This window comes from Xenopus tropicalis, chromosome 3, assembly GCF_000004195.4.
Source record: "Xenopus tropicalis strain Nigerian chromosome 3, UCB_Xtro_10.0, whole genome shotgun sequence".
Lineage (NCBI taxonomy): Eukaryota > Metazoa > Chordata > Amphibia > Anura > Pipidae > Xenopus > Xenopus tropicalis.
Genome location: NC_030679.2, coordinates 125076355 through 125103386, shown reverse-complemented (window position 1 = coordinate 125103386; position 27032 = coordinate 125076355). Strand labels below are relative to the sequence as shown.

The 27032-nt window shown below is 38.9% G+C and overlaps 1 protein-coding gene across 1 annotated transcript; it reads left to right on the top strand.

Moving 5' to 3' along the window:
• On the top strand, positions 1-27032 carry snrnp200 (small nuclear ribonucleoprotein, U5 200kDa subunit). The gene is made up of 45 exons (XM_002932535.5): positions 1-138; positions 1261-1424; positions 3899-4070; positions 4459-4651; positions 4816-4871; positions 4984-5082; positions 5258-5410; positions 6407-6506; positions 6915-7051; positions 7134-7214; positions 7492-7665; positions 7757-7894; positions 8799-8954; positions 9153-9323; positions 9475-9668; positions 9936-10059; positions 10145-10294; positions 10373-10483; positions 10562-10693; positions 10957-11145; positions 11627-11824; positions 12691-12843; positions 13235-13315; positions 13416-13499; positions 13685-13791; positions 13867-13985; positions 15721-15875; positions 16189-16378; positions 16995-17168; positions 17621-17781; positions 19927-20154; positions 20578-20769; positions 20912-21090; positions 21172-21323; positions 21989-22097; positions 22171-22279; positions 22512-22701; positions 22784-22948; positions 23034-23155; positions 24062-24205; positions 24317-24493; positions 25125-25285; positions 25443-25524; positions 26018-26110; positions 26492-27032. The coding sequence occupies exons 1-45, from the start codon at positions 94-96 to the stop codon at positions 26633-26635; spliced, it is 6408 nt and encodes a 2135-aa protein (XP_002932581.2). The 5' UTR covers positions 1-93; the 3' UTR covers positions 26636-27032.

Below are 27032 nucleotides of genomic sequence, written 5' to 3'. Positions count from 1 at the left end.
TGTACCGGAAGTGGAAACTCAGGGCCGGAAACTTCGTCTGGAGCGCGTTGTTTGCCCTGCGAGTGCGAACACGGCCGGGCAGCAGAGTGAACCATGGCGGATGTAACAGCCCGAAGCCTGCAGTATGAATACAAAGCGGTGAGTTTGTTAGGGGGAATATGTTAGCAACGAGAAGTGGAGTTGGGAAGATGTTAGCATGAATATTCAGCCTGTGGTTCGCCACGTAGAAGTGCGAGTTGTAGTTCGGCTACAGGTGCGGAGCTTTAGGGTGAACGCGTAGGGCTTCTCTGGAACATATTTAATAGAGTAAGCCAGTGTTCTATTGGGACTCCTGTAATCGCTGAGTCTGCTTCCTTTGTAATTGTATTCTTAGAAGGAATTGAACACAGTGTTGACGTAGCTATTGTTGAATATTAATAGGGGGCCGCCAGTTTGAGTTCTTACACAGTTGCATACAATGCCATAGCTTTAGCTGTTTCATTGCTTGTACTCTTAGCTGCATTACAGTTTCAATATGACACACAGTTGGCAGCCAATGTTTACATCAGACCATAGTTACATAGGGTTGAAAAAAGACCAGAGTCCATCAAGTTCAACCCATCCAAGTAAACCCAGCACACCTAACCCACACCTACCAATCTATACACTCACATACATAAACTATATATACAACCACTAGTACTAACTGTAGATATTAGTATCACAATAGCCTTGGATATTCTGCTTGTTCAAGAACTCATCCAGACCCCTCTTATAGGCATTAACAGAATCTGCCATGCATTTTTAGACACAACAATTATGCTTTCTGATAATGCATTTGATAACTGATGTCTCTCATTACATTATTACATTAAAATTACATGGTTTATATGGCATGCATGCCAGGTTAGAGCTTATAAATATGTATTGGGTCATAAAGAGTACAAGAGAACCCTGATTTTAGTTTTCCAGGGTCAAACTGTAAATCTTGGAAACTGTAAAATTGTGATTCTACTGTAAGAGAGGTAAAGAGAAAGTAACTTAAATTGTCTCCTTATTTCTTTAATGGATCTTATTGCAAAAGTGTGTGTAAAGCACAGCAGACATTATTCCAGGGAAAACTACTAAAAATCTAATTAGCTATAGTTAATTAGAAAACAAATATGGCATTGTGTTATTGGAAGCAAAAAAGGTAAACATGAACTTAATTAAACATTAGCTTCATAGCCCCTAGCTTATTGCACTGAATTCTAATTTATTTATTTATTTTTTGCAATGCAGAACTCTAACCTTGTACTTCAAGCTGATCGCTCCCTGATAGACCGTACCCGCAGAGATGAGCCCACAGGAGAGGTTCTCTCGTTGGTGGGGAAGTTGGAAGGAACTCGCATGGGGGACAAAGCTCAAAAAACCAAGCCACAGATGCAGGAAGAAAGACGACTTAAGTGAGTGGCAGTGCCAAAATGTCTTTCTGTAATAAATGTGATAGGTGTACAGGGTGGGCCATTTATATGGATACACCTTAATAAAATGGGAATGGTTGGTGATATTAACTTCCTCTTTGTGGCACATTAGTATATGTGAGGGGGGAAACTTTTCAAGATGGGTGGTGACCATGCTGGCCATTTTGAAGTCGGCCATTTTGGATCCAACTTTTGTTTTTTCAATAGGAAGAGGGTCATGTGACACATCAAACTTATTGGGAATTTCACAAGAAAAACAATGGTGTGCTTGTTTTTAACGTAACTTTATCCTTTCATGAGTTATTTACAAGTTTCTGACCACTTATAAAATGTGTTCAATGTGCTGCCCATGGTGTTGGATTGTCAATGTCAATGCGCCAATTGTGCATGTAACACTGTGCATCTGAAGTTATAGTAGTAAATATTAGTTTATTCCGAATAAGCTGAAATGGATAAAATAATGACATTCAGGTGAGAATGAATTGTTCTGCACTTTCCTTCAGGTCTTCTGTGAAGTTCTGTTTATGTACTGTATTTATATAGAACTACTTGTTTTTATCTTTAACCCTTATAAGGGTAATATTTTTAAATACCAGCCATTCTTCCAAGGCAATTTTCTTTTGAAGGATATATTTAGTGAAATGTCAATTGTTTGAAATTTCAGAGTAGTGATGATTTTAATTCAAGTACATACAATATAAAACTGCTGTATATTTACCACTATGCTGTAGCCTTATAGAGTATGAATTTGTTAATAAAATATACGTTTTGCCATAAAAGGTTTTGCAGTATTCTAGGAATGAAATTAGAACAGATGCCTTTCAGATTCAGAAAATGTATGTTTATATGTGTTGTGTATATATATAGATGATAGTAACCATTTACTGTACCAAGAAATATTTTGTCCATGTGATTTGATTATTTTAAAGGGGACATATCGTGTAAAAAACAGTATTGTGCCAATGATTTGTACTGATCTAAATATAGAAGAAATGTGCTTTAAAAAGTAGTGTTTTAGGCTGATTTATTGGCACTGGTCATGCCAATGTGTTCCTCTTCCTTCTGCCTTTCCTGGGTTGTGCAGGGGGGCCAGCACACTACACTGTAGGATAGGAACCAATCAGCAGCTAGGCTGACCTGATAGGGAACTGAATCCTGTATTTGCTTGTGTGACTGCAGGGCTGTGATTGACTTTTATTTTTTTAACATACCGGTAGGTTAATTGGCTCTGAAAAAATTGACCATAGTGTGTGAATGGGTCCTTTGGAACCAGGGACTGATGTAAATGATGTATAATTCCTATGTCTGTGTCATGGATATATAAGTAAAAGGATAACAATAAACATTTAAGTAGGACTGAAACAAAGCATGGCGATAATATATGGAATGATAATGTTTCTTGGAATCCTTAATATAAACCCCTGAACTGTGGCTTATTGTCAAGATGATATAGGAAAATCCAGGCAGTTGTAAGCTTCCCCATATATGCTTAAATTAAAGGAGTAGTTCTCCTTTCAAATGCTTTTCAGTTGCTTTCAGATAGTACACCAGAAATGAAGACTTTTTTTCCAATTGCTTTCAATTTTTTTTAATATTGAATTTTACAGTTTTTTTTCACCTCATGTCTCCCTGCAGCAAATCTGCAACTAATGAGTTGATACATTTTACATCTTTGACCCTGCTGAGTGTAAGCTGAGTTTCATTAAAGTCAGCTGTTCTAATTGATACAATAGTTGCTTACATTTATATACTAAAGAGAATCAACTAATGTAGTAACAGTTCTGCACCTGGATTACTGAGCTGACAGACTGAAACACTGGATACATTTAAAGGGGTAGTTTTCATTTAATCTCTAGTATGTTATATAATATCACATTCCTAGCAACATTAAACATTTTCTTCATAGTTTTTTTAATATAGTTTTTGAACTCTGCCGCTTTCTTCTTCTACATCTTTCCAACCTTAAAATGGAGGTCACTGACCCTGGCAGTCAAAAAACTATTGCTCTGTGAGCGTACAATTTTATTATTATTTTTACTTTTATTCCTTATCTTTCTATCCAGTTCCCTTACTATTCATATTCCAGTCTCTCATTCAAACCCCTGCCTGGTTGCTAAGGTAATTAAGACCCTATTAACTGAATAGCTGCTGAAATTTCAATTGGGAGCTGCTAAACAACCGAAAAACCTTAAACAATGAAAACTATTTGCAGATTGTCTCAATAACAGTGTCTATTATATTAAAAGTTAATTTAAAGGTGAATAACCCCTTTAGAAAAAATCAGATATGGAAGCAACTGAAATAGTCTTAATTTCTAGTGTACTATCTTGGAAAAATAAGTTTTTGGAAGGTGAACAACCCTTTAAGTGAAGACACCCTTGGCAGGTGCACATTCATTTACAAATGTGATGGTAAGGAAGATCCCCTCAAGTTAATTTTAACATTGCCAATTCTAGGAGAAGAAAACGAGATGAAGACAGGCACGACATTAACAAGATGAAAGGATACACCCTACTGTCTGAAGGTATAGATGAAATGGTTGGAATCATATACAAGCCTAAAACCAAGGAGACACGAGAAACCTATGAAGTGCTTCTCAGCTTTATCCAGGCTGCATTAGGAGATCAGGTAAGGGACATGTTTTAGTACTGGGTGTGTGCAGTTAAATGTGATCTTTTTATGGTTATTTGGGAGATGATTAAAGGTCATATATTACCTCCAGAAAAATTAAATAAGGGCACTTTTACTTACTGTGATATTTAATATTCAACAGATTCATGTTTGAGACTGTGGAGAGCACTTCAGTACTGGCATTTTATATTTTAAACACAAAAGTTTTCTTAAGAGGAATGCCTTCAAAGTTGTTTATATTAGTTCTCCATCTTGGGTCTTCTTTTGATGATCTTTTCAGTGCCATTTGTACTTCACGTGCCTGTGTGCTCAGGGCATATGCTGCATCATTTATTCTATTTCTTTGGATTTTGCTCCATCTGACATTGCTTTCTGTATTATTAAGCCACGTGATATCCTGTGTGGAGCAGCAGATGAAGTTCTGGCAGTGCTGAAGAATGACAGACTTCGGGATAAAGACAGAAGGAGGGAAGTGGATCAACTGCTAGGGCAAACTGATGATACTCGGTACCACGTGCTAGTGAACCTGGGCAAAAAGATTTCAGACTACGGTGGAGACAAAGAAATTCAAAATATGGGTCAGCAATATTTTATTCTTAAGCTCAATCTGTAAACCACATGCATTACACATTGGATTTGTGAATTTTATATTTTCTGTTATATTGGAGCACATTCCTTGATTATATACAGTAAGAGATAGATACAGTTTTACAATTATTTATTTATTTCTCCTATTCAACAGATGACAATATTGATGAGACATATGGGGTGAATGTGCAGTTTGAATCAGATGAGGAGGTAAGACTCTTGTAGTAATATGCCTGAATTTGTACAAGTAGCCAAGTAAAAGGTTTTGTTTTTCATACACTTTCGAGGCCACAGTTGCAAAATATACATTTTTTCCCATTAGGAAGGAGATGAGGATATATATGGAGAGGTGCGAGATGAGGCATCTGATGATGATATGGACGGTGATGAAGCTGTTGTGCGTTGTACTCTGTCTGCTAATGTAAGTATTTTCTCACTCTGTCTCTCATATATATATATATATATATATATATATATATATATATATATATATATATATATATATATATATATATATATATATATATTTATATTTACAATACAATATAGAGGATGCCATGTTTGCTAATTTATTTTTTCCTATTTTTATGGCTCAGCTTGCATCTTCCGGAGAATTGATGAGTTCCAAAAAGAAAGATCTTCATCCCCGGGACATTGATGCCTTTTGGTTGCAAAGGCAGCTCAGCCGTTTCTATGATGATGCTATTGTGTCCCAGAAAAAAGCAGACGAAGTTCTGGAAATACTAAAGGTAAAGACTTAAATATTAAGGATTCTCTTAGTCCATTTTCTATCATTCAACTTCTAATTTTAACTGTTTTGAGCATTTTTGGGACTTTATATTAAATGACAATTTCAAGATCTAAATCGCACAGAGATTAGTAATTTCTAATTGCAGCTGGCTAAAAATAGATTTCATTGTTTACTTTGGAGCACTTACCCAAACATAAACCCCAGAAGAAATGCTAAAATGTAATTATTTGTAGCTATTGTGTGACAAACCTTGGACAGTATAGACAGCCTTTATGGGTTAGATAGAGATAAAGTAAAGGTTTAACTGACAGACTGAAAAATTTATTGTTATAGGATATATCTTTTGCAAGCACTATTCAGTATGAATGCAATATATTTTGATTCATTTTTCACCAATGGGCAAATTTACAGCTGAGCAGTAACCCATAGCAACTAGTAAGCGATTAGCTGCAGGTAGAACAAAAGCAAAACTACAGTTGCTTGCCATGGTTATCTGCCCAGGTGCAATTTAGTCCATTTTTGATAAATGAGCCACAGGGTAATACTTTTTGGATAGTGGAACTATTGATCTCCGTTATGACGCAGAGCTAAGGACTAGGACATTTGGTCTCATCATAAAGTAGATGGAATGCTTTTTTGTGGAGAAACTAAATGAAGAAAATGGAATGCATTTAGTTATATGCACCATAATATAGACTTCCGAGGCACAGTTAGAGCCAGCTATGTAGAGTTCACTAATTGTTCGACCATAGCCCGATAGAAATTAACTTAACAAAAGTCAGATGCATTAAAGCTAAGCTTGGCAATCCATTTAAATAACCACTCAGCCTTTCCTTTCCCATGGAAAGTTTTTAGCTTGACAAGAAGCACATAAGGTTAAAATCTTTTAGTAACTTTATGGAGTGTACAAATTGCATAGCTTAATATAAGAAAAATACAAAACCATTAATTTATTTGTTTATTCCTGTTATTGAGCCTTTACTTATTTTTGTAGACTGCAGGAGATGATCGTGAATGTGAAAACCAGCTGGTTCTCTTGCTGGGGTTCAACACATTTGACTTCATCAAAGTACTGCGGCAACATCGTATGATGAGTGAGTTTTTTTTCTACATTTGTGTTGGTTTATTCTGCAAGAATTCTTTTAGGGGGCCCATTTACTAACCATCGGATTTTAAGTACAAAAAGTCACAGGAAAAAAATGCTGCGACTTTTCAGAGATTTACTATTTGTCTAAACGGCTAAAAATCCATATCTGACAATTCGCAAGGTTAAACTTGCTAAGTTGATGTAAAAGTCAAGGGCAGAGGTCCCTTCCCTTTCATTGAAGATTCTTCATTTGAGGAAATGAGTTTAGTTGAGTTTGAAAATTTTTTTAAAAAAAGACAAATTTTAGAGTTTTTGTAAATGTGCCCCTTAGTGTATTGGTCTTGTTAATGTCGTCATACACACTGTAAATATCCCCTAACTTAAGGTTTTTGACCACTCTTATATTCTTTTGCAGTTATGTATTGCACACTCTTGGCCAGTGCTCAGAGTGAAGCAGAGAAAGAAAGGATTATGGGCAAAATGGAGTCCGATCCTGAACTCTCTAAATATCTATACCAATTACAGGAGACTGAAAAGGAGGACCTGATTCGGGTAAGAGATGATGTTCTTAGAGAGGAGATTCTTTTGCTGTGTTTTCATTTATAGGCATTTATATATATTATTTTATTTTCAGGAGGCACGTGGGCACAGAGACAAGGTTAGGCAGTTAAACGTAGACATGGATTTGGAGAACATGGAAACAGAGCAAGGAGAGGTAGGCATGGAATACTGTTCCAAATTAAGACTTTGTGCAGTGCCAAGGCAATGGTAAAGAAGGAACAAGTGAAGCAGGATAATGTCATTTAAAATGTAACCAATTTCTTTAAAAAGGTACCTAGATTAATAGCATTTGAAATTTTATCCTGCAGGTTAATTACATATGTAAGCCAGTAGCAAAATAGAAGCTGTATTAAGCTAATATGATAAAAGCCATTTGTTTTTTTGTGATAATCCAAGGGTCATTTTGGTTTTGTCTTTTTATTTCCATCTAGGCTTTCGCTCCTCGTCAAGTATTGGACTTGGAGGATTTGGTTTTTGCCCAGGGTAGTCATTTCATGGCAAACAAACGATGCCAACTGCCTGATGGCTCCTTTAGACGTCAGCGAAAAGGGTATGAAGAGGTGCATGTGCCTGCCCTTAAACCCAAACCTTTTGCTTCTGATGAGGTAAGTGGAGTTCTTGATATTGTTGGACTAATTTTCCTTGTGAACTTGGATTGCCTCACTTTTTAATTTTTCTTTCCTTTTACCTGTTCAGCAACTGGTCCCAGTTGAAAAGCTACCTAAATATGCTCAGTCTGGCTTTGAAGGCTTCAAGACTCTGAATAGAATCCAGAGCAAATTGTTTAAAGCTGCATTGGAAACGGATGAGAACCTGTTGCTCTGTGCTCCCACCGTAAGGACTTTTTTCCTTATAATGCAATTTGTACACTTTGCATAATGTGCAAATATACTAATAGAGCCTTTTGTAGTTCACCTTTCAAACACTTATTTCAGTTCAGGTGTTGCTTTCAGTTTTTTTCATTTTTGACCATTTTTCTTTCTTAAACTGAAGTTTCAATTTTAAGGTTGTTCTCTCTGGTGTTTTAGTCATCACAGTTATCCAGACGCAGACTTTGAACTGTTACAGTAGGTAATAACATTCCATAGATGGTGCTAAGAAATGTATCAACTAATGTAGCAAAAATGTAGCTACAGCAGCTGCTGCAGAGCAACATAGGGCCAAAGATAAGAAATGTTTCAAATTAGAACAGTTGGTGATCCCCTCCCCCTTTTCAGAGCTGCAGCTGGGAAATGTGAAAAGATGTAAAATAAAACTTTAATATTCAATTAGAAAAAAGGTCAAAACTAAAATATAGAAAACAGTTTAAAAAAAGTATTTTATTTTAGTAACTTCCTGAAAACAACTAAACTGAAAAAAGTTTTCAGAAGCCGAACAACCATTGTAATGAATGTTTTTTCACTCTACTATGCACAAGGTGAAACTGCAGCAATTCTTAAAGGATGATCAGTTTCAGACTGATGCCCAGAAGTAAACGTTTTATACAATTTAAATTCTTGCAGTGATAGACTTTCTTTTTTTCCCCCAAATCAAGCCCCTTTCCGATATCTACTGGTGAAAAATGACTATGAGTTGTCTGGGCTCCCTCCTACCTTTCCCCCATTACATTAGTGTGAAAATTAAGCATTAGGCATTTCTTTATTAATCGGAAATTAACACATTTTCCTTGTTTATTATAATGACGAAGAAAAAAAGAAATTGGAACTGTGAATTTATTTTTCTCCTTTTGTTTTTCTAGGGAGCTGGTAAAACAAATGTAGCTCTCATGTGCATGCTCCGGGAGATTGGAAAGCACATAAATGTGGATGGCACCATCAATGTGGACAACTTCAAAATAATCTACATTGCTCCCATGAGATCCCTGGTCCAGGAAATGGTGGGCAGCTTCAGCAAGGTAACTTCAATTCTTACATCCCAACTGAGCCATATTTCAATGCATAATATTGGTGCTTTATGAAGTGGGAACATGTACCTAACATGGTGTTACTTACCTCATATGCATCAATACCAACTCCTAGTGTAGCTTTTGCTTATCACAAGAAGCATTCTAACAGGGCATGTTGGGCCTTATTGTCTGCATTTTCCTTTGCAGCGTTTGTCAACATATGGCATTACCGTGGCAGAGTTGACAGGAGATCACCAGCTATGTAAAGAAGAAATTAACGCCACACAGATCATAGTTTGTACCCCAGAAAAATGGGATATCATCACCCGTAAAGGAGGAGAGAGAACATACACTCAGCTTGTCCGTCTGATCATTCTGGTGAGGTCAAGGGACTAGCAAAGCTTGCCATCTTAATCTTTTGTGCCTTGTTTCAGTGTGTAAAGTTTTAGGCAACCTATTAAGTTAGTGGACTGTCCTGGAAATGACTAGTGGAAAGTAACTTATATCTAACTTGAGACTTTTCTTCAAGGATGAAGTACACTTGCTGCACGATGATAGAGGTCCGGTGTTGGAGTCTTTGGTCGCTCGAGCGATTCGTAATATTGAGATGACACAGGAGGATGTCCGGCTTATTGGTCTCAGTGCCACTTTGCCTAATTATGAGGATGTAGCCACATTTCTTCGTGTGGATCCTGCCAAGGGGCTTTTTTATTTTGACAACAGGTATCTGCTTCAACCATAGAATTAAGAACAAACTGCATTTCTAATCATTAATGTTTACTAGTTCATGAATTATGCATCCCAGTGTTTGTGTGTGCGTTTGGCTGTTAGTGGTGCGGCCATTACAGTCATACAGTTGCATATAATAGGAAACAAGGAATGGTCACTATTAAACATAGTAGATGAGCTTGAAAAAAGAGACACATGACAAGTCTAAATTGTTTGAGAAACAATTTTACAATATTTATCTTTATTTAAACATCTTTTCAGTTTTCGTCCGGTGCCACTGGAACAGACCTATGTAGGCATTACAGAGAAAAAGGCCATCAAACGTTTCCAGATCATGAATGAGATAGTTTATGAGAAAATCATGGAGCATGCCGGAAAGAACCAGGTTTGCACTTTTTCTAATGCTTTGGAAAGCAATATAGCTGAAATATGTAACAATTTTGACTTAATTATTTGTATTTATTTTCTAGGTTCTGGTGTTTGTTCATTCTAGGAAGGAAACGGGTAAGACATCCCGCGCTATTAGAGATATGTGCCTGGAGAAGGACACCTTGGGTCTGTTTCTGAGAGAGGGTTCTGCCTCTACAGAAGTACTTCGTACTGAAGCCGAGCAATGCAAGGTATTAAACTCGCAGACAGTACCTTTGTTTGGCTTACCACTACATGATTTCTAGTCTAACAAATTGCTGTTTCTATAGAATCTGGAACTGAAGGATCTCCTGCCCTATGGGTTTGCTATTCACCATGCTGGTATGAGCCGTGTTGACAGGACACTAGTGGAGGATCTGTTTGCTGATAAACACATTCAGGTATGTACAGTGACTGCGGAGTGTTTTTAATATGCCTTCTTAATCAAGAATACTATAATGCATGGTCTTTCTTTTCAGGTCCTGGTTTCCACAGCTACTCTGGCTTGGGGAGTCAATCTCCCAGCTCACACTGTTATCATTAAAGGGACACAGGTTTATAGTCCAGAAAAAGGTCGCTGGACAGAGCTAGGTGCCTTGGATATCCTGCAGGTTAGTAGAAATCCAGCCACATAAAAGCTTTGTGACTTTTTTTAATGTCCAATACCTTTATTTTAACTTTGTAGTGCAGCAGCTAAATGAGTCAACCCCAGTATTTCGCACTTTATTGTGTGTAGTTTGGGTGTACATTTCATTTCTTGACTCAAATGCAGTACCAGCCTTTGTTGTTTCTCCTGTCTTTTAAGTTTCTTTAGGAAAACTTTTCAATTTTTTTGTATTATATTGTTACTTATCCAAGTGAATATTTCCTGCAGATGCTTGGTAGGGCTGGACGGCCTCAGTATGATACAAAGGGTGAGGGAATTCTCATCACATCACATGGGGAGCTGCAATATTACCTGTCCTTGCTGAACCAGCAGCTTCCTATTGAGAGCCAGATGGTGGCAAAACTTCCAGACATGTTGAATGCAGAAGTGGTCCTCGGACATGTACAGAATGCTAAGGTAATAGGCTTTTCTGTTTTCTTTTCATACACTGAGAACTGCAGTGTCTGTGTAAGACTTCCCTAGAGGCCTTTTTATTATACTTGGATCTTCCACTGGGCTTTACAGTTTTTTTTTGTCACAATATCATAGTAATGAGCTTTTGGTATATTGGATATTTAATGATTTAAGGTAGAAATTAATAAGCCAGAACAGAATTGCTGGTATTAAGCAGATTTGTAGATTGTAAGCTCTTTTGGGCAGGGCCCTCTTCACCTCTTGTATCGGTTATTGATTGCTTTATATGTTACTCTGTATGTCCAATGTATGAAACCCACTTATTGTACAGCGCTGCGGAATATGTTGGCGCTTAATAAATAAATGTTGATAATAATAATAATAATTATAGCAATGGAATTTTGTTTAGAAAAAAATGGCTTCATGTTAATTGACAACATAGATGTAAATTTTACAGTTGTATGACCTTTTTCATTTTCCTTAGGATGCTGTTAACTGGTTAGGCTACACATACCTATACATCCGTATGTTGCGGTCTCCAAACCTGTATGGAATCTCCCATGATGATCTTAAAATTGACCCTTTGCTAGAACAGAGACGTCTTGATCTAATCCATACAGCTGCCCTTCTCCTTGACAAGAACAACCTGATGAAATATGATAAGAAGACTGGTAATTTTCAGGTAAGGTCTGGATTGGCAGAGAGCCTATGACGTTAAAAGTAGTGACTACTCCTGCTCCAAGCTTAATTCCCAGCCTTTGTTGTTCATCTACTCAGCTGCCTTTCAGTGTTTTCAAATGATATACTTTTGGTTATGAGCTAAACAGTGTGCTATCACATTGGTGGGGTGCCCTTATTTACAAGAGGGCAGAGGCTCACTATTGTGTATGCTAGCCCTGACCTTCCCCCTCTTCAAAGGTTAATTAAGTGGATGCCTAATAGGTAGGGAACTCCCCTTTAGGTATTCAGATGGTTGACTCTATTCCTCCCCCACATGATGCCTGTGTTATAATGTACATAAGTTATACCCTTTTCTTCAACATTAGTTAAATGAATAGGACTCTGCTAAAAATACATTTTGCCTGTTTGTTTTAATTAAGAAAATCTATGGGATTTGGTATTTTTTATAGTTAACGGGGCAAAAAGAGGCATTGGAACTACTTTTACTTTACAAGTTTCTGGTTCTTGCAAGCAGTTTTCTAAAGAATAAAAGTTAATCAGAATACCAGTGCACAGATTTTTTTTTCTTTTGAAACAAAAATAGACAACAATAACTTAAGAAAGAGAGGGGATGTTTATGCAGAGCTGATCTCTATTTAAAATAATTCTGCTATGTAGAGGGAGGTTTTTATTGAAAAAAAATATATATATTGATTTTGAACAGGCAGATTTGTTAGCATACGTTCTATGTCCATGCTGCATAAATAGAACATTCAATTTTATGTAGATGTATGCAGCACTTTTAAAGTAAGTACACAAATGTTGTCCTAAGACCTTTTTTTAGGTTGGTTGTAGCCTAACAGCATTGTTTTTTCTCTTAATAACCAGGTTACTGAGCTGGGTCGTATTGCCAGTCATTTTTACATCACCAATGATTCAATACAGACGTACAACCAGCTGTTAAAACCAACTCTCAGTGAGATCGAACTTTTCCGTGTGTTCTCGCTCTCCTCTGAGTTCAAGAATATCACTGTCAGAGAGGTGAGTACAGGGATAGACACGGACAAGACTAAACTGTCATATTCCAAATGCCTTGCACATGTCAAATACTGTGTTCTGTTAACGCAACACTAGCACTTGTTACCAAAATGGCACTCAAAGAAATTTTAGTGCCAGCACTGTTCAACTTTTTATAAAATGGGTTGACTTATTTCTTATACTAATTATTAAAGACCCAGATTATATTAAAATGTCATAAAAAGTCTATGGAGCTCTGAGGGCTTTAAAAATTCCTTGGTGGGTTATGACATGCCAGTGGGCTGCTGGTTGGGCAGCCCTGATATAAGGTTGAGGTTGGCAAGGCTGACTAAATGTGGTTCTAAGTAAGGCAGTAATTTCTGAGTCCTGATTTGACATGTGATCTGGCTTGTAGGAGGAAAAACTAGAACTGCAGAAGTTGCTTGAGAGAGTACCTATCCCTGTCAAAGAAAGCATAGAGGAGCCAAGTGCTAAGGTAAGACACTTCTTTATATCTCTTGGAAGTTGCAAAGGGGATCCTTGACCATTCTGTGAATGTTGGCATTAATGTTTAACTTTTTGTTATATCTTTGCAGATCAATGTCCTGCTGCAGGCATTCATTTCTCAGCTGAAACTGGAAGGATTTGCTCTAATGGCAGACATGGTGTATGTTACACAGGTATAGTAGCACTGGCTTATTAGTAAAAAAAGATGGAAATATGACATGAGAAGAAAAGTAGATTTAGAACCTAGCTGGTCACCAAATCCAGATATGTACTATATTGTTGCTTTAGCTTTACCACAGCGTTGTGCTTGTGGAACACATGATAGGTGGTTAAATGTGACCTGTTCTTTTCTCTCCAGTCTGCAGGCCGTCTCATGCGAGCTATATTTGAAATTGTCCTTAACCGAGGGTGGGCCCAGCTAACTGATAAAACTCTCAATCTGTGCAAAATGATCGACAAGAGGATGTAAGACCCTTTTCTACATGCATGCTCTTTCCCTTCTTCCAGCAGAGGTTGCTTAGCTCTAATCTCATCCTGCAGGTGGCAGTCCATGTGTCCTTTACGCCAGTTCAGGAAGTTGCCAGAGGAAGTGGTAAAGAAGATTGAAAAGAAGAACTTTCCTTTTGAGCGTCTTTATGATTTGAATCACAATGAGATTGGTAAATACATTATTTTGAGAACTACATCTGTTGCTGTATGAGTCTGTAAATTAATTTTCATTTCAGGGGGACACAGGCACTGGAGGTTTAGCATTAAACACGGGGCAGGAACCATGGTTCAGATCCCAAGGAACATTGGCTGGATTTGCACTCGCCACGCTGCATTCTACTACCTAAGCTTACAGACTTACTTGAGTCCTCTTCCTGCAGCAGGCTACGTTCTTTCCCCGAATACCTCCAGTTCCATAGGCCAGTACTGCTCCTAGGCTGTTCGGAACTGCCATCCTAGTGGTTTTCCTTCCCTCATTCCTTCTTGGAGCCCTCTTAACCTCCTTGTTCTTGAATCACCCAACCTGCGCTCTGCGCAAACTTCTGCCTGGGCGCCAGCTTCTACCCAGGCCAACTTCCTTGCTTGCGCTTGTTGCGCTAGACTGCCCTCTGGCCATTCTGATTTCCTGCTCGCACCCTTCTCCTCCTGTAGCCCACGCCTGTCTCCACAGACACTCAGGGTTCTTCGGCTTCTGTCCCTGAGCCCCCTAATCTTCTGTCTGGCCAAGTCCACTGCCATCCCTGACTCTGCCAGCTTGAAAGACCCCATTGATAAAAGATTTGAAGGCTTCTGCAAATCAATATTCTTTGCCTCTGGCCCATTTTTGCTATCGAGGCCATGCCTCAGAGGTCTGGGCAGACCACTTTTCCAGTCAATCTTGGATGGCTCTGACCCATCTTGCATTCTAAATCTTGCAGTGCAGCTCAAAAAGGTTTACCAGTACCTTTGTCAGGTGTCCTTTGATGCTGCTAAGATGATCGCCAAGGCCTCGTCCTCCTCTATAGCAGCCAGACACTTCCTCTGGCTCAAACATCCCCTTCTCCGGAAATGTTCTCTTTGGCAATGAACTTGACAAGATCATCAGGCCAGTGGAGGCAAGAGCACCCTCATTCCCCAGAACAAACAGAGAAGCAGCAATTGGAGGGCTGGTTCTTTGGTTTCATTCCTTTTGGCCCAGACAAGCCAAGCAGTTATCCACAGAGAAGGTCCTCTCCTTCAGAGAAAAAGGCAAAAGGACTGCCTGGTCCTCTAGCAAACAGGGTCTGAAGCCCTCTATAGACAAATCCACAGCTTCCTGAAGGTTTCCCCACCCCTAAACCAGAAGGGTGGACATGTGCCTTCTTTGTTTTTGGGCGTTGTGGTCTCATCTCTTTGCGGACACATAGGTTACTCCATCGAGTTTCAACACCCCCCAGTCAACCCATCACGCACAGCTGCATTCTTGAAAACAGTTTTTACTCATCATCATCATTTTTTGTGTTCGCCCAATCTTGGACCCCAAAGTGCATCAACCGTTGCATCAAACACTTCACTTTCACAAGGAATTCATCCACTCGTTTCAGCATTTCAGCTCAGATTATCTGCTCATTAAGTCTCCCTCCCCACAGCGAAAACCTCTCTGATCTCACCAAGGTTATCCAGAGCCCGCAACAGCATGGTTGATTCATCAACCTCTTTATTATTTTCTTTTTTTAAGATTCGTTCCTCTTCTTAATCTCCATTCTGTTATTATTTAAGGTATTGTCTTATTTTCTTGTGTTGCAATAATGTCTTTAGCTCTACATTTCTTTCCATTTTGCTCTTACTTCACTTCTAACTAGCTGTCTCATGTTTTTCTTTACTTGTTTGCTCTCAGGCTTTGTTTTCTCTTTCTGCTACTTACAATACAGTTTTTTTTTTACACAGGTGAACTCATCCGTATGCCCAAAATGGGGAAGACAATCCATAAGTATGTTCACCTCTTTCCCAAGCTGGATTTGTCAGTGCACCTGCAGCCTATCACCCGGTCTACCCTGAAAGTAGAGCTCACGATTACTCCAGATTTTCAGTGGGATGAGAAGGTGAGATTATTGATGCTGGTAAAATTTTCGTTTAGTACATATATATAGTGAGGGCAAAAATGTGTTGACTTCAATGTGTTCGCTCGACTAGTAGCAACTTTTCAATTGGTTTATTTTTTTAAGGATTTGCTTTCCTGTTTATGGTACTCTCTCCAACCTGGAGGAATTCACATAAAAACATTTTTCACAAAAAATATTAAGTAGAAAAAAGTTAATTTAAGCATTTTGCTGTGTGTCAGAATCTGTAGATTGTGCATAGGTTACACTTTACAATCCGTTTCAGTGTGCTCTATAATTGCTATTTACCCCTAAGGTTCATGGTTCCTCCGAAGCTTTCTGGATCCTAGTAGAAGACGTGGATAGTGAAGTAATCCTGCACCATGAGTACTTTCTGCTGAAGGCCAAATACGCACAAGATGAGCATCTTGTTACATTCTTTGTACCAGTCTTTGAGCCACTTCCACCTCAGTATTTTATCCGAGTGGTGTCTGACCGTTGGCTCTGTGAGTATCCTGGAAATTTGTCTCTAAAGCAGGCTTTGCACTTAATATTGACTTGAATTAAACTACAGGTATGGGATCAGTTATCTGGAAACAGTTATCCCCAAAGCTCCAAATTATGGAAAGGCCATCTCCCATAGACTCCATTATAAGCAAATAATTCAAATTTTTAAAAATGAAAAATAATAAAACAGTAAATTGTATTTAATTCCAACTAAGAGAAATGTATCCTTATTGTAGGCAAAACAATCCTGTTTGGTATATTTAATGTTTTAATGACTTTTTAGTAGACTTAAGGTATGGTATCCAAATTTTTGAAAGACCCCTCAGCTGGAAAACCCCAGATCCCAAGTGTTCTGGATAATAGGTCCTTTACCTTTTTGTTATACATTGTTTTCTTATATGATTGATAGCTGCTCTAATTCATATGTAACCCTTTTGCACAATAGATAACACATTACGTGCATACTGTAAACTAAGTTATCCTTTTACTGTGTCTATTAATCAAACAAAAGCAACTACCATTGGAAATCTTGTCTCTCTATGTCAAAATGGAGCAATGTTGAAGAACCGGCAAATTGTCTACAAATTTGTTTTTCTTTTTTTCGCCTGTTGGCAGCTTGTGAAACTCAACTCCCAGTCTCTTTCCGCCATCTGATTCTTCCCGAAAAATACCCACCGCCTACTGAGCTGCTGGATCTACAACCACTGCCAGTTTCTGCCCTTAGGAACAGTGCATTTGAGAGCTTATACCAGGATAAATTTCCTTTCTTTAACCCTATCCAGACCCAAGGTGAGAGGACATTGTCCCCCTCTTTAGACTGCCTTATTTACATTTTAGCAGTAGTTTTCTATATCTGATCATTGAGTTAGTTGAGACATGAGTGAGCAGCCTGTAACTGACAGATGCTGAAGTCAGCAACTTTACTTGTTGTGATGCCTCAGGGCAGTTTTAAAAAAATAAAGTACATGTTAAAATTGTACTTTTTATAAAATGAACGAGCATCTTAGGGAATATTTGTACCACTCATTGTGCTGGCTGTCAGTTGGGTAACTTTTGTTTCCCGGGATATTGCTTTAAAACTGTTGTCTTGTATTTAAATGTGTGCCCTGTAGCCCAGTAGCTGTAACACAGCTGCTTAATTATATTAACTAAGTAGTGTTTCTGGAGCAAACATACACCCTACACTGGTAGAACTGTATTAAATATAAATCTCCCCCGTCCTTGTTTTTTTCCCCCCACAGTTTTCAACACAATATACAACAGTGATGATAATGTCTTTGTGGGAGCTCCCACAGGAAGCGGGAAAACCATTTGTGCAGAATTTGCCATACTCAGAATGCTGCTTCAGAATTCCGAGGGCCGCTGTGTTTATATAACTCCTATGGAAGCTCTGGCCGAACAGGTATGTTCGTATATACAAGCTGCAAGAAATCGATAAAGGCTTATAGAGTAGGGGGTAACTTTGTTTTACCCCTTTAGCTCGTATATTGTTCATAGATCATATACAGTTGTGTAAAGGTATAAAGCTGCAGTAACGGTGATCTCTGTTCATAGACCTTTGTACCCTATACTAATCACTCATTTTTATATCCTGTTAAAACTTTTTCACCAGTGTTTCAGTACAGGTATGGGACCTGTTATCCAGAATACTCAGGATCTGGGGTTTTCCAGATTAAGGGATCTTTCTGTAATTTGGATCTCCCTACCTTAAGTCTACTAAAAAAAAATAATTTAAACATGAATTAAACCCAATAGGATTGTTTTGCCTCAAATAAGGATTAATTATATCTTAGATGCGATCAAGTACAAGGTTCTGTGTATTACAGAGAAAAAGGAAATAATTAAAAAAAAAACAAAAAACTGAATTATTTGATTAGTGGAGTCTATGGGAGATGGCCTTCCTGTAAATTGGAGCTTTCCGGATAACGGATCCCATACTTGGACATGTTTTTCTTGCTTCCTCTGGGATGTAATGTTCTTTTCCAATTTTTAGCGTGGATTCCTATTGTTCTATGAATATAACTTGTGACTTCAATCTCTACCTCCAGAGACTCTTACAGCTTAACTTTCCTCTCAGAGGGAGATGTTCCAGCAAGTGCTGAACATTTTGCAGTAATTAGATATTTTTGGAGGGTGCACAATTTGTATTTGTTCTAAAAGTTGTTTCCAGAAAGTGGTACACACTTAACTCATTCCCCTCCCACACACACGCTTGCAGCACAGTCCCATTACCCCATTACTTATGTGCTTTCATTAGTGCTCGCTGTCAGCTGCTAGACACGACTCATTTATGTAAATATATGCTAAAAAAGAAATCATAGCGCTTTACTCCTCTTCACTGTTCTTTTGCTGCCTGCGGAAATATTCTTTGTTCTTTTTTTCCTTTATAAAGTGCTGCTCTCAATATTCACAGTTAATTAGAAACAAAGTTAAAGAGGGATTTGTATTTCCATTTATTTCTTTATTAGTAAAAATTGTGCTGTATGCTCACTAGGAAATGTGCAGTTTCTTATCTAGAGAACGTATGCCTACCTACCTTGGCAAGAAAGGAAACTGGCCATGCAGGGTGTTCGACTGATTGATAGACAGCAAGTCTCTTTACATTGCTACATTTCTGCATTAATAACGAAGAATTAACCAGTATCAGCGACTGATATATGTGGTTGTTCATCTGTTTGAAACTTTATATCAGTTCAGTGTGTCAGGTTGATACCATTTATCCATTTTAAACTTCACTTGGTAACCCTGGTGGGATACAGAGGGAAAGGTTTGGATGAAGTCTGCTTATTAAAGTCTGGGTAAACTAGATTGAAGCTAGTTCTTGAATCCACTCTTTGTCTTACTGTCTTAAAGGAACAGTTCAGTGTAAAAATGAAAATGGACAAAATAGATGGACTGCGCAAAATAAAAAATATAGTGAGGCAAAAATATCATCCATAAAGGTTGGAGTGGGCAGATGTCTAACATAATAGCCAGAACTCTACTTCCTGCTTTACAGCTCTCTAAGCTGTTAGCGGTCAGTAACCAATGAGTGACTTGAGGGGGGGCCATATGGGACATAACTGTTCAGTTATTTTGCATTTGAATCTGACCTGTGTGCTCACAAACTAACTCAACAGTTATGTCCCATGTGCCCCCCCTAAAGTCACTGACTGACTAAGAGGTTAGAGAGCTGAAAGCAGGAAGTAGTATTCTGGTGATTATGTTGGACATCTGCCCACTCCAGCCTTTATAGATTACATTTTTGCCTAGCTAACTATATTGCAAACATGTTTTATTTTGCACAGTCTATCCATATTACCCAGTTTCATTTTTACACCGAACTGTTCCTTTAAGGTTTTTATTTTTTCTACACCATAATAAGAACCTAATATGGGCCCCAGTGTATAATGCCCAACTGGTAGTTCACTTCACCAAAAATCATAAAGTGAAAACCAGAAGGATAATAGGATCTTGGGTAAAGCTGCATTTAGGCGTTTTAGACAAACTGACTTCACTTTTGCATGCTTTGAATACTAATAAGTTTGGCCTATGTATGTCCATCTAGGTTTTCATGGACTGGTTTGAAAAGTTCCAGGACAGGTTATATAAGAAGGTTGTCCTGCTCACTGGTGAGACCAGCACTGATCTGAAGCTTTTGGGTAAGGGGAACATTATTATCAGCACCCCAGAAAAGTGGGATATCTTGTCCCGTCGATGGAAGCAGAGGAAGAATGTGCAGAATGTCAGTCTATTCATTGTAGATGAAACTCACCTCATCGGGGGAGCCAATGGAGTAAGTGAAAACAAAATCCAGCTTTTTTTAGTTGGGCAAGGGCTATATTGAGCCATGGATGCATATGATGCACAGGACTCTATTGAGATCCTATAACTATTGTTCACCAATCAGATCAGCCTGGTTGGGTTAAACACTTGGGTGGCCAAACGAGCAGATCTTTGCATGTTGCCAGCTTAACTTTGCACTGTAATACAGATGAAGCATTGTAACTTTGTGTGTAAAAGTAAAGCAGTGTAGTGATAATGGTTGTAAATTTTATGGACTGAATGGGTCTGTGGTATCTCACACAACAGAACCACTAATAATGCTCCTCTGTAAACTGCACAAATGCAATCATTTACAGTTAGTTTAAAAGCTGAACAGTCATGTAAAATGGGTAGGATTGGAGATTTCTAAAGCAATATTTCCTTCTCTTTGCAGCCAGTTCTTGAGGTAATTTGTTCCAGAATGCGGTACATCTCCTCCCAGATAGAGAGGCCTATCCGTGTCGTGGCCCTAAGCTCCTCTCTCTCCAATGCCAAGGATGTTGCTCACTGGCTGGGTTGCAGTGCCACCTCCACATTCAACTTTCATCCCAACGTGAGGCCTGTTCCTCTGGAGTTACATATACAGGTACTGTGGGTCTGATACATATTTTGTATATTCTGCCACCAAGGCCTGCAAAAGGCTTCTGATACAATGGCAGCTTTGTAGCATTATGGCTGTTGGAAATGTATTGGACTTACAGCAAAATCTCTCATTTTTTGTATTGCAGGGCTTTAACATCAGTCATACACAAACGCGGCTGCTTTCTATGGCTAAGCCAGTTTACCATGCCATCGTAAAGCACTCGCCAAAGAAACCCATCATTGTTTTTGTGCCGTCCCGGAAGCAGACACGTCTCACTGCTATTGATATTCTTACTACCTGTGCAGCGGATGTGCAGCGACAAAGGTAAGAGATCCAGTAGAAAGTACCTTGGGCTGGGATTTGTAACGTGTTTGGGGAATAACCTTTATGAATGTTCTCTACAAGGTTCCTGCACTGCACAGAGAAGGATTTGGCTCCTTACTTGGAAAAGTTGAGTGATGAAACTCTAAAGGAAACCTTGTTGAATGGGGTGGGCTACCTGCACGAGGGCCTTTCATCACTGGAGAGACGGATTGTGGAACAGTTATTCAACACTGGTAAGCTTTGCCACTGTGTGTTGTCTTTATGGGTGACTGGGTTTTAGTAGCTCGTTTCTTTTTGCTTATATTGCTTGGTTCTTTGTGGTGTCTCGCCAGAGCGTGGAAATGCAAACCACAGAATAACATTAACTATATAACAATAACTTTTACAAAAGTACACTTCTATTTTCTGGTGTGGGCATCTTCCAAGCTGATATTTTGGGTCACCCACTGAGTTATGGGATTAGGGTTTTGCATAGAAGGTATTAGGGTTTTGCATAGAAGGTATTAGGGGAGATTTTCCATGCATTGCAAATGAAAAGGCAGTGCAATTGTGTAAATTTTAGGTTCTTGATGTATTTTGAAAAGTTGCTTAAAATTGTTTACTTTTCAAAAAGTTGTTTGGGTGGAGTTCCTCTTTAATTAAATGGTGGTAAAAAGTCAATGCAGTACCAGCAGTAGACAAGGAAGCCAGACAATTTGAGTACTTCTGCAACAGACTTTTTGTGCAATCTGACTGCCATACACCAGTGCAACACCAAATCCAACAATGCGAGGCACACATGTATAATGAGCCATATTATAGCTGCTGAACTATGGGAGAGACACAGGATAAAGGAGTGGTACCCAGAACCAAGTATCTTAAACAAAACATCAATCAATCTCTTTCTGTATATTTTAAGGAGCGGTACAGGTGATTGTGGCCTCTCGCAGTCTTTGCTGGGGACTTAACATTGCTGCACATCTGGTGATTATCATGGACACACAGTACTACAATGGCAAGATTCATGCGTAAGTATAGTCTGATCATTTTAGCCTTCCCTTATTTCTAAGTTGCTTAGCCTGACCACAATTTGTTTTTTAGGTATGTTGATTATCCCATCTATGATGTCCTGCAAATGGTGGGATATGCCAACCGGCCCTTGCAGGATGATGAAGGGCGCTGTGTTATTATGTGCCAAGGATCAAAGAAGGTGCGTTTAGGGGAAGCACTAAGCTTTCTTTCCTTTTTATGGAAAGCCATATAAATCATAGGTTATCATAATAGGGACTCATTTACGAGCACAAGTTTAGCTTTCTTCTATGCCTCCTCCCTTTCTCTTTCCTGTGCTCCTCACATGGTAATTTTATCTTCTCAATTTCATTACTTGTGTTTTTACCTTTGCAAACTGTACTTACCATTCAGTGTATTTTATTCCTTTTCAGGATTTCTTTAAAAAGTTCCTGTATGAGCCTTTGCCTGTAGAATCTCACTTGGATCACTGCCTGCACGACCACTTCAATGCAGAAATTGTCACCAAGACAGTTGAGAACAAACAGGATGCTGTGGATTATCTGACTTGGACTTTCCTGTACAGACGCATGACCCAAAACCCCAACTACTACAACCTTCAGGGTGAGAGCCTGCATACACAGAAGTGATATAAATTGTGTGCTGTCTGTCTTATGTCTCTTATAACTTCTTTGCTCTCCCGCAGGTGTTTCTCACAGGCACCTCTCGGATCACCTTTCGGAGCTGGTTGAACACACGCTGAGTGATCTTGAGCAGTCAAAATGCATCAGCATTGAAGATGAAATGGACGTGGCTCCTCTGAACCTGGGAATGATTGCTGCTTATTACTACATCAACTACACCACCATTGGTGAGGAGCGCTCTGTGCTCTTCTGGCTTGATCTCTTCCTGTCTCTCTCACAGCCTCTCAATTTGCTTTCTCTGCTTCTCCCCAGAACTCTTCAGCATGTCCCTGAATGCCAAGACCAAGGTGCGGGGTCTTATAGAAATAATCTCTAATGCAGCAGAATACGAAAGCATACCCATTCGTCACCACGAAGACAATCTGCTTCGCCAGGTCAGTGTAAGCTGCATCAGAAAACTGCATGGCAAATAGTGCACTGGTGTTGTTGAACAATGCAAGGGAATAGGAGGGAAGCAGGCATGACAACTATAAGGTCTTGCATAGTGTTATGGAAAGGTGCAGTCATCTTTAAGTGATAATAGTGTGGTCACAAGTGGTACATGCTGAGGGCATTGCGATGGGTAGTATGATAGCTTGGACTGGTCAAATGCAATCCCACACTGATTGGCATTCAGTTAAATTGTATTTGGATATTCTATTAAAGAGGCAGTTCACTTTAAGTTAGCGTTTAATATGTTCTATAATGTCATATTCCTAGCAACTTTGCAGTTGGTCATCATTTTTTAAAATATATTTTTAATTATTTGCCTTGCCCTTCTACATCTTTCCAGCTTTTAAATGGAGGTCACTGACCCCAGCAACCAAAAAAAAAAACTATTGCTCTGTGAGGCTTACAATTTTATGATTGTTACGTTTAATTCTTTATCTTTCTATTCAGTCCCTCTCCTATTCATTTTCCAGTATGTAATTCAAACCACTGCCCGGTTGCCAAGGTAAACAAGACCCTAGCAACCACATAACTGCTAAAATTCCAATCTGGAGCTAAATAAAAAAAAAAAAGCTGAGAAACCACAGATATTAAAAAATGAGGACCAATTGCAGATTGTCTCATGATATCATTGTCTACAGCATACTACAAGTTAATTTTAAAGCTGAACCACCCCTTTAATGACTTATAATATTATATTATATATTATAAATACTAATTCTTATATGGGCACAACAAGACCCTCAGGAATCATGGCAGCATGTTGGCTGCAAACAAATGTTTTCGTAGCATTGTGGCAAAGTACTGCTTTTCTGCCATAGATGTCATAGCTCTTGTTTCTCTCACTACAGCTTGCACAGAAAGTACCCCACAAACTCACCAACCCCAAATTCAATGATCCTCATGTGAAGACCAACTTGCTGCTTCAGGCTCATCTCTCCCGAATGCAGCTGAGTGCAGAGCTCCAGTCAGATACTGAGGAGATCCTCAGTAAGGTAAAGAAATATAGGACATATTGATAGAGACAGTTATCTTTTTATTGTTTTCTCCTTGTGCCTTTTTTATATTCATTCCTTGTAATTCACAATTTTTTTGAACATTTCTAGGCAATCCGGCTTATCCAGGCCTGTGTGGATGTGCTTTCCAGTAATGGCTGGTTAAGCCCAGCTCTTGCCGCCATGGAACTTGCCCAGATGGTTACCCAGGCTATGTGGTCCAAGGACTCCTATCTGAAGCAACTGCCTCACTTCAGCTCTGAGCACATCAAGCGATGCACAGAGAAGGTAAGATCTGTATACAACGCAGAGATGCATCTGCCAACCCGTGTGTGATAATGCAATGAATGGAATATGCACTTCTATGCATAGAAACCCATTCAGGAGTTATTTATATGGGTGGTAGAATGTCATATTCCTAGCATCTTTGCACTTGTTCTTCATTATTTATTTTTTTAAGTTATAGTTTTCTTCTGCCTCTTTCCAGCTTTCAGTTGGGAGTCACTGACCCCTGCACACAAATCTATTGCTCTGTGAGGTTACAATTTTATTGTTATATTGTATTACGTATATTTCTATTCAGTGCTTCACCCTTTCATATTCCAGTCTTTCATTCAAATCACTACCTGATTGCTAGGGTAAATAAGACCTTAGCAACGAGAGCTGTTCAAATACCAAACTGGAGGGCTGCCAAATAAAAAGCTAAATAACTGAACTGAATATCACTGTCTGCATTATAATAAAGTTCATTTGAAGGTGAACTACCCCTTTAAGGTCATAAAAATTCCTTTTTATTTTATAGTGGAGGTGTTTCTCATTGTTACACACTTAACTGACCTATAATAAGACTTAACATAAACATGTTTTATTGTATTTGTTGAGCTTGAAATGGAATGCTATACTTTTTCCTGTTGAACAGGGAGTGGAGAGTGTATTCGATATTATGGAGATGGAGGATGAAGACCGTACAGAGTTACTGCAGCTTTCAGACTCCCAGATGGCAGACGTGGCAAGATTCTGTAACCGCTACCCCAACATAGAACTCTCCTACGAAGTGGCAGAGAGAGATTCCATCAGAAGGTGAGAACCCAAATCCGTGGCTATCTCTGGGGATAGAAGTTGAGGGTCTGTGTACTATAGGTTGATGATTGATGGAAATGATATGGTGGGGGAGGGGCGCATGAAAAATGTTGCTGCTTCTGTTTGATGACTTACGCTTTTCCTTTTACCTTGATAGTGGTGGCGCTGTGGTGGTTCTGGTGCAGTTGGAGCGTGAGGAGGAAGTTACAGGACCTGTTATCGCTCCACTCTTCCCACAGGTTTGTTCTTCTTGGCAAGGTCTTGACTTGAACTCAAAATAGGCCCTGGCATTTCAAGTACACAGTGGCCAAACAGCCCCCCCACAGCCCAATAAATAGTGACTGTCTATGGCATCTTACAGCAGCCCCTCAGAACCCACAGATTTCCTGTTTGGGCTTGTTCTGGGCTGTCTCTTCACTGCAACTTTCTGGGTAGATTTATTATTTATATTTTTACTATGTGCGAGAGCGTTATCTCTCAAATAGCCCGCAACAGTTCTTATTTACAAATTGTTTTTCCCGTTACTTTCGACTCATAGTAGAATTCGACGTTCAACTTAAATGAGAATGACATGTTTGATTTCCCTAAGGCCACATAGACCAGCATTGCCAGTGCACAAACTGTTTAAAACACTCCACTTTGAAAAATCCTTCTTATTTATTGACTGATTTACCAGGATTTAATACTAATCTGTTCATCACACACATCACAATCTCCCTGTTTGTTTTGCAGAAACGTGAGGAAGGCTGGTGGGTTGTGATTGGTGATTCCAAGTCCAACAGTCTGATTTCAATCAAGAGACTGACCCTGCAGCAGAAAGCCAAGGTGAGACATAGAACAAGTATCTAGTAAAAACTAAAATTGTGTATTTTGGTCGGCTATCCAGTCCATAGAAATTTCTGGCTGATCTTGCGGTGTAAAGATACTTGCTGATTGCCGTATGTAACACATTGGCCCGACCTTCCTTGTATAAAGACTTTGGGAAGATGCAGAAAGATTTCTCTCTTTAGTGTTTACTTACACTTTAATCGTTATTTTTTCCTGCTAGTATTTATATGTTCATTGTAATTCTCTATACATAGTCAGCTTGATAGAATATTACTGAATATTTCCTGTTTGTGTGTCCTAGAGCTAGAATTTTTAATGATTCCTGTAAAACCGCAAATTAAATGATTGCTTGACTTTCTTGCTTTTTAAACGCTACAGGTAAAGCTGGATTTTGTTGCCCCTGCTACTGGAAACCACAACTACACTCTGTATTTCATGAGCGACGCCTACATGGGCTGTGACCAGGAGTACAAGTTCAGTGTTGACGTGAAGGAGGCAGAGAGTGACAGTGACTCTGATTAGAATGGCTGCTGATTGGCCAAGGAGAGGCCAGAGTACTGTGGAATATACATCAGTACTTCCATTGTACAAGGACTTGGGGGTTGGGGGCAAAGTACAAGGTAATGTTGACAAGAAGCTATAGCTAACTATTCCTTTTGCCCCTATTGTTTATGTTCTAAGGTAACATATCTGGGCAAAAAGTGCTGGATTAGAAGCATTGTCAAAAAAAGGATTTGTATGGGCAACATGTAAATATTAAGGAAATCAAAGTAATAATGGCAAAACATGATCCCGCAGAATGGCAGGAAGCAGCATTTAGTTGTTCTGCAGTCTCCTGCATCTAATGGTAACATTTCTTCTGTGACTTTATGCTTAATTTTATTATTGTCTGGTTTCCAAAATAAACTTTTTTTCATAA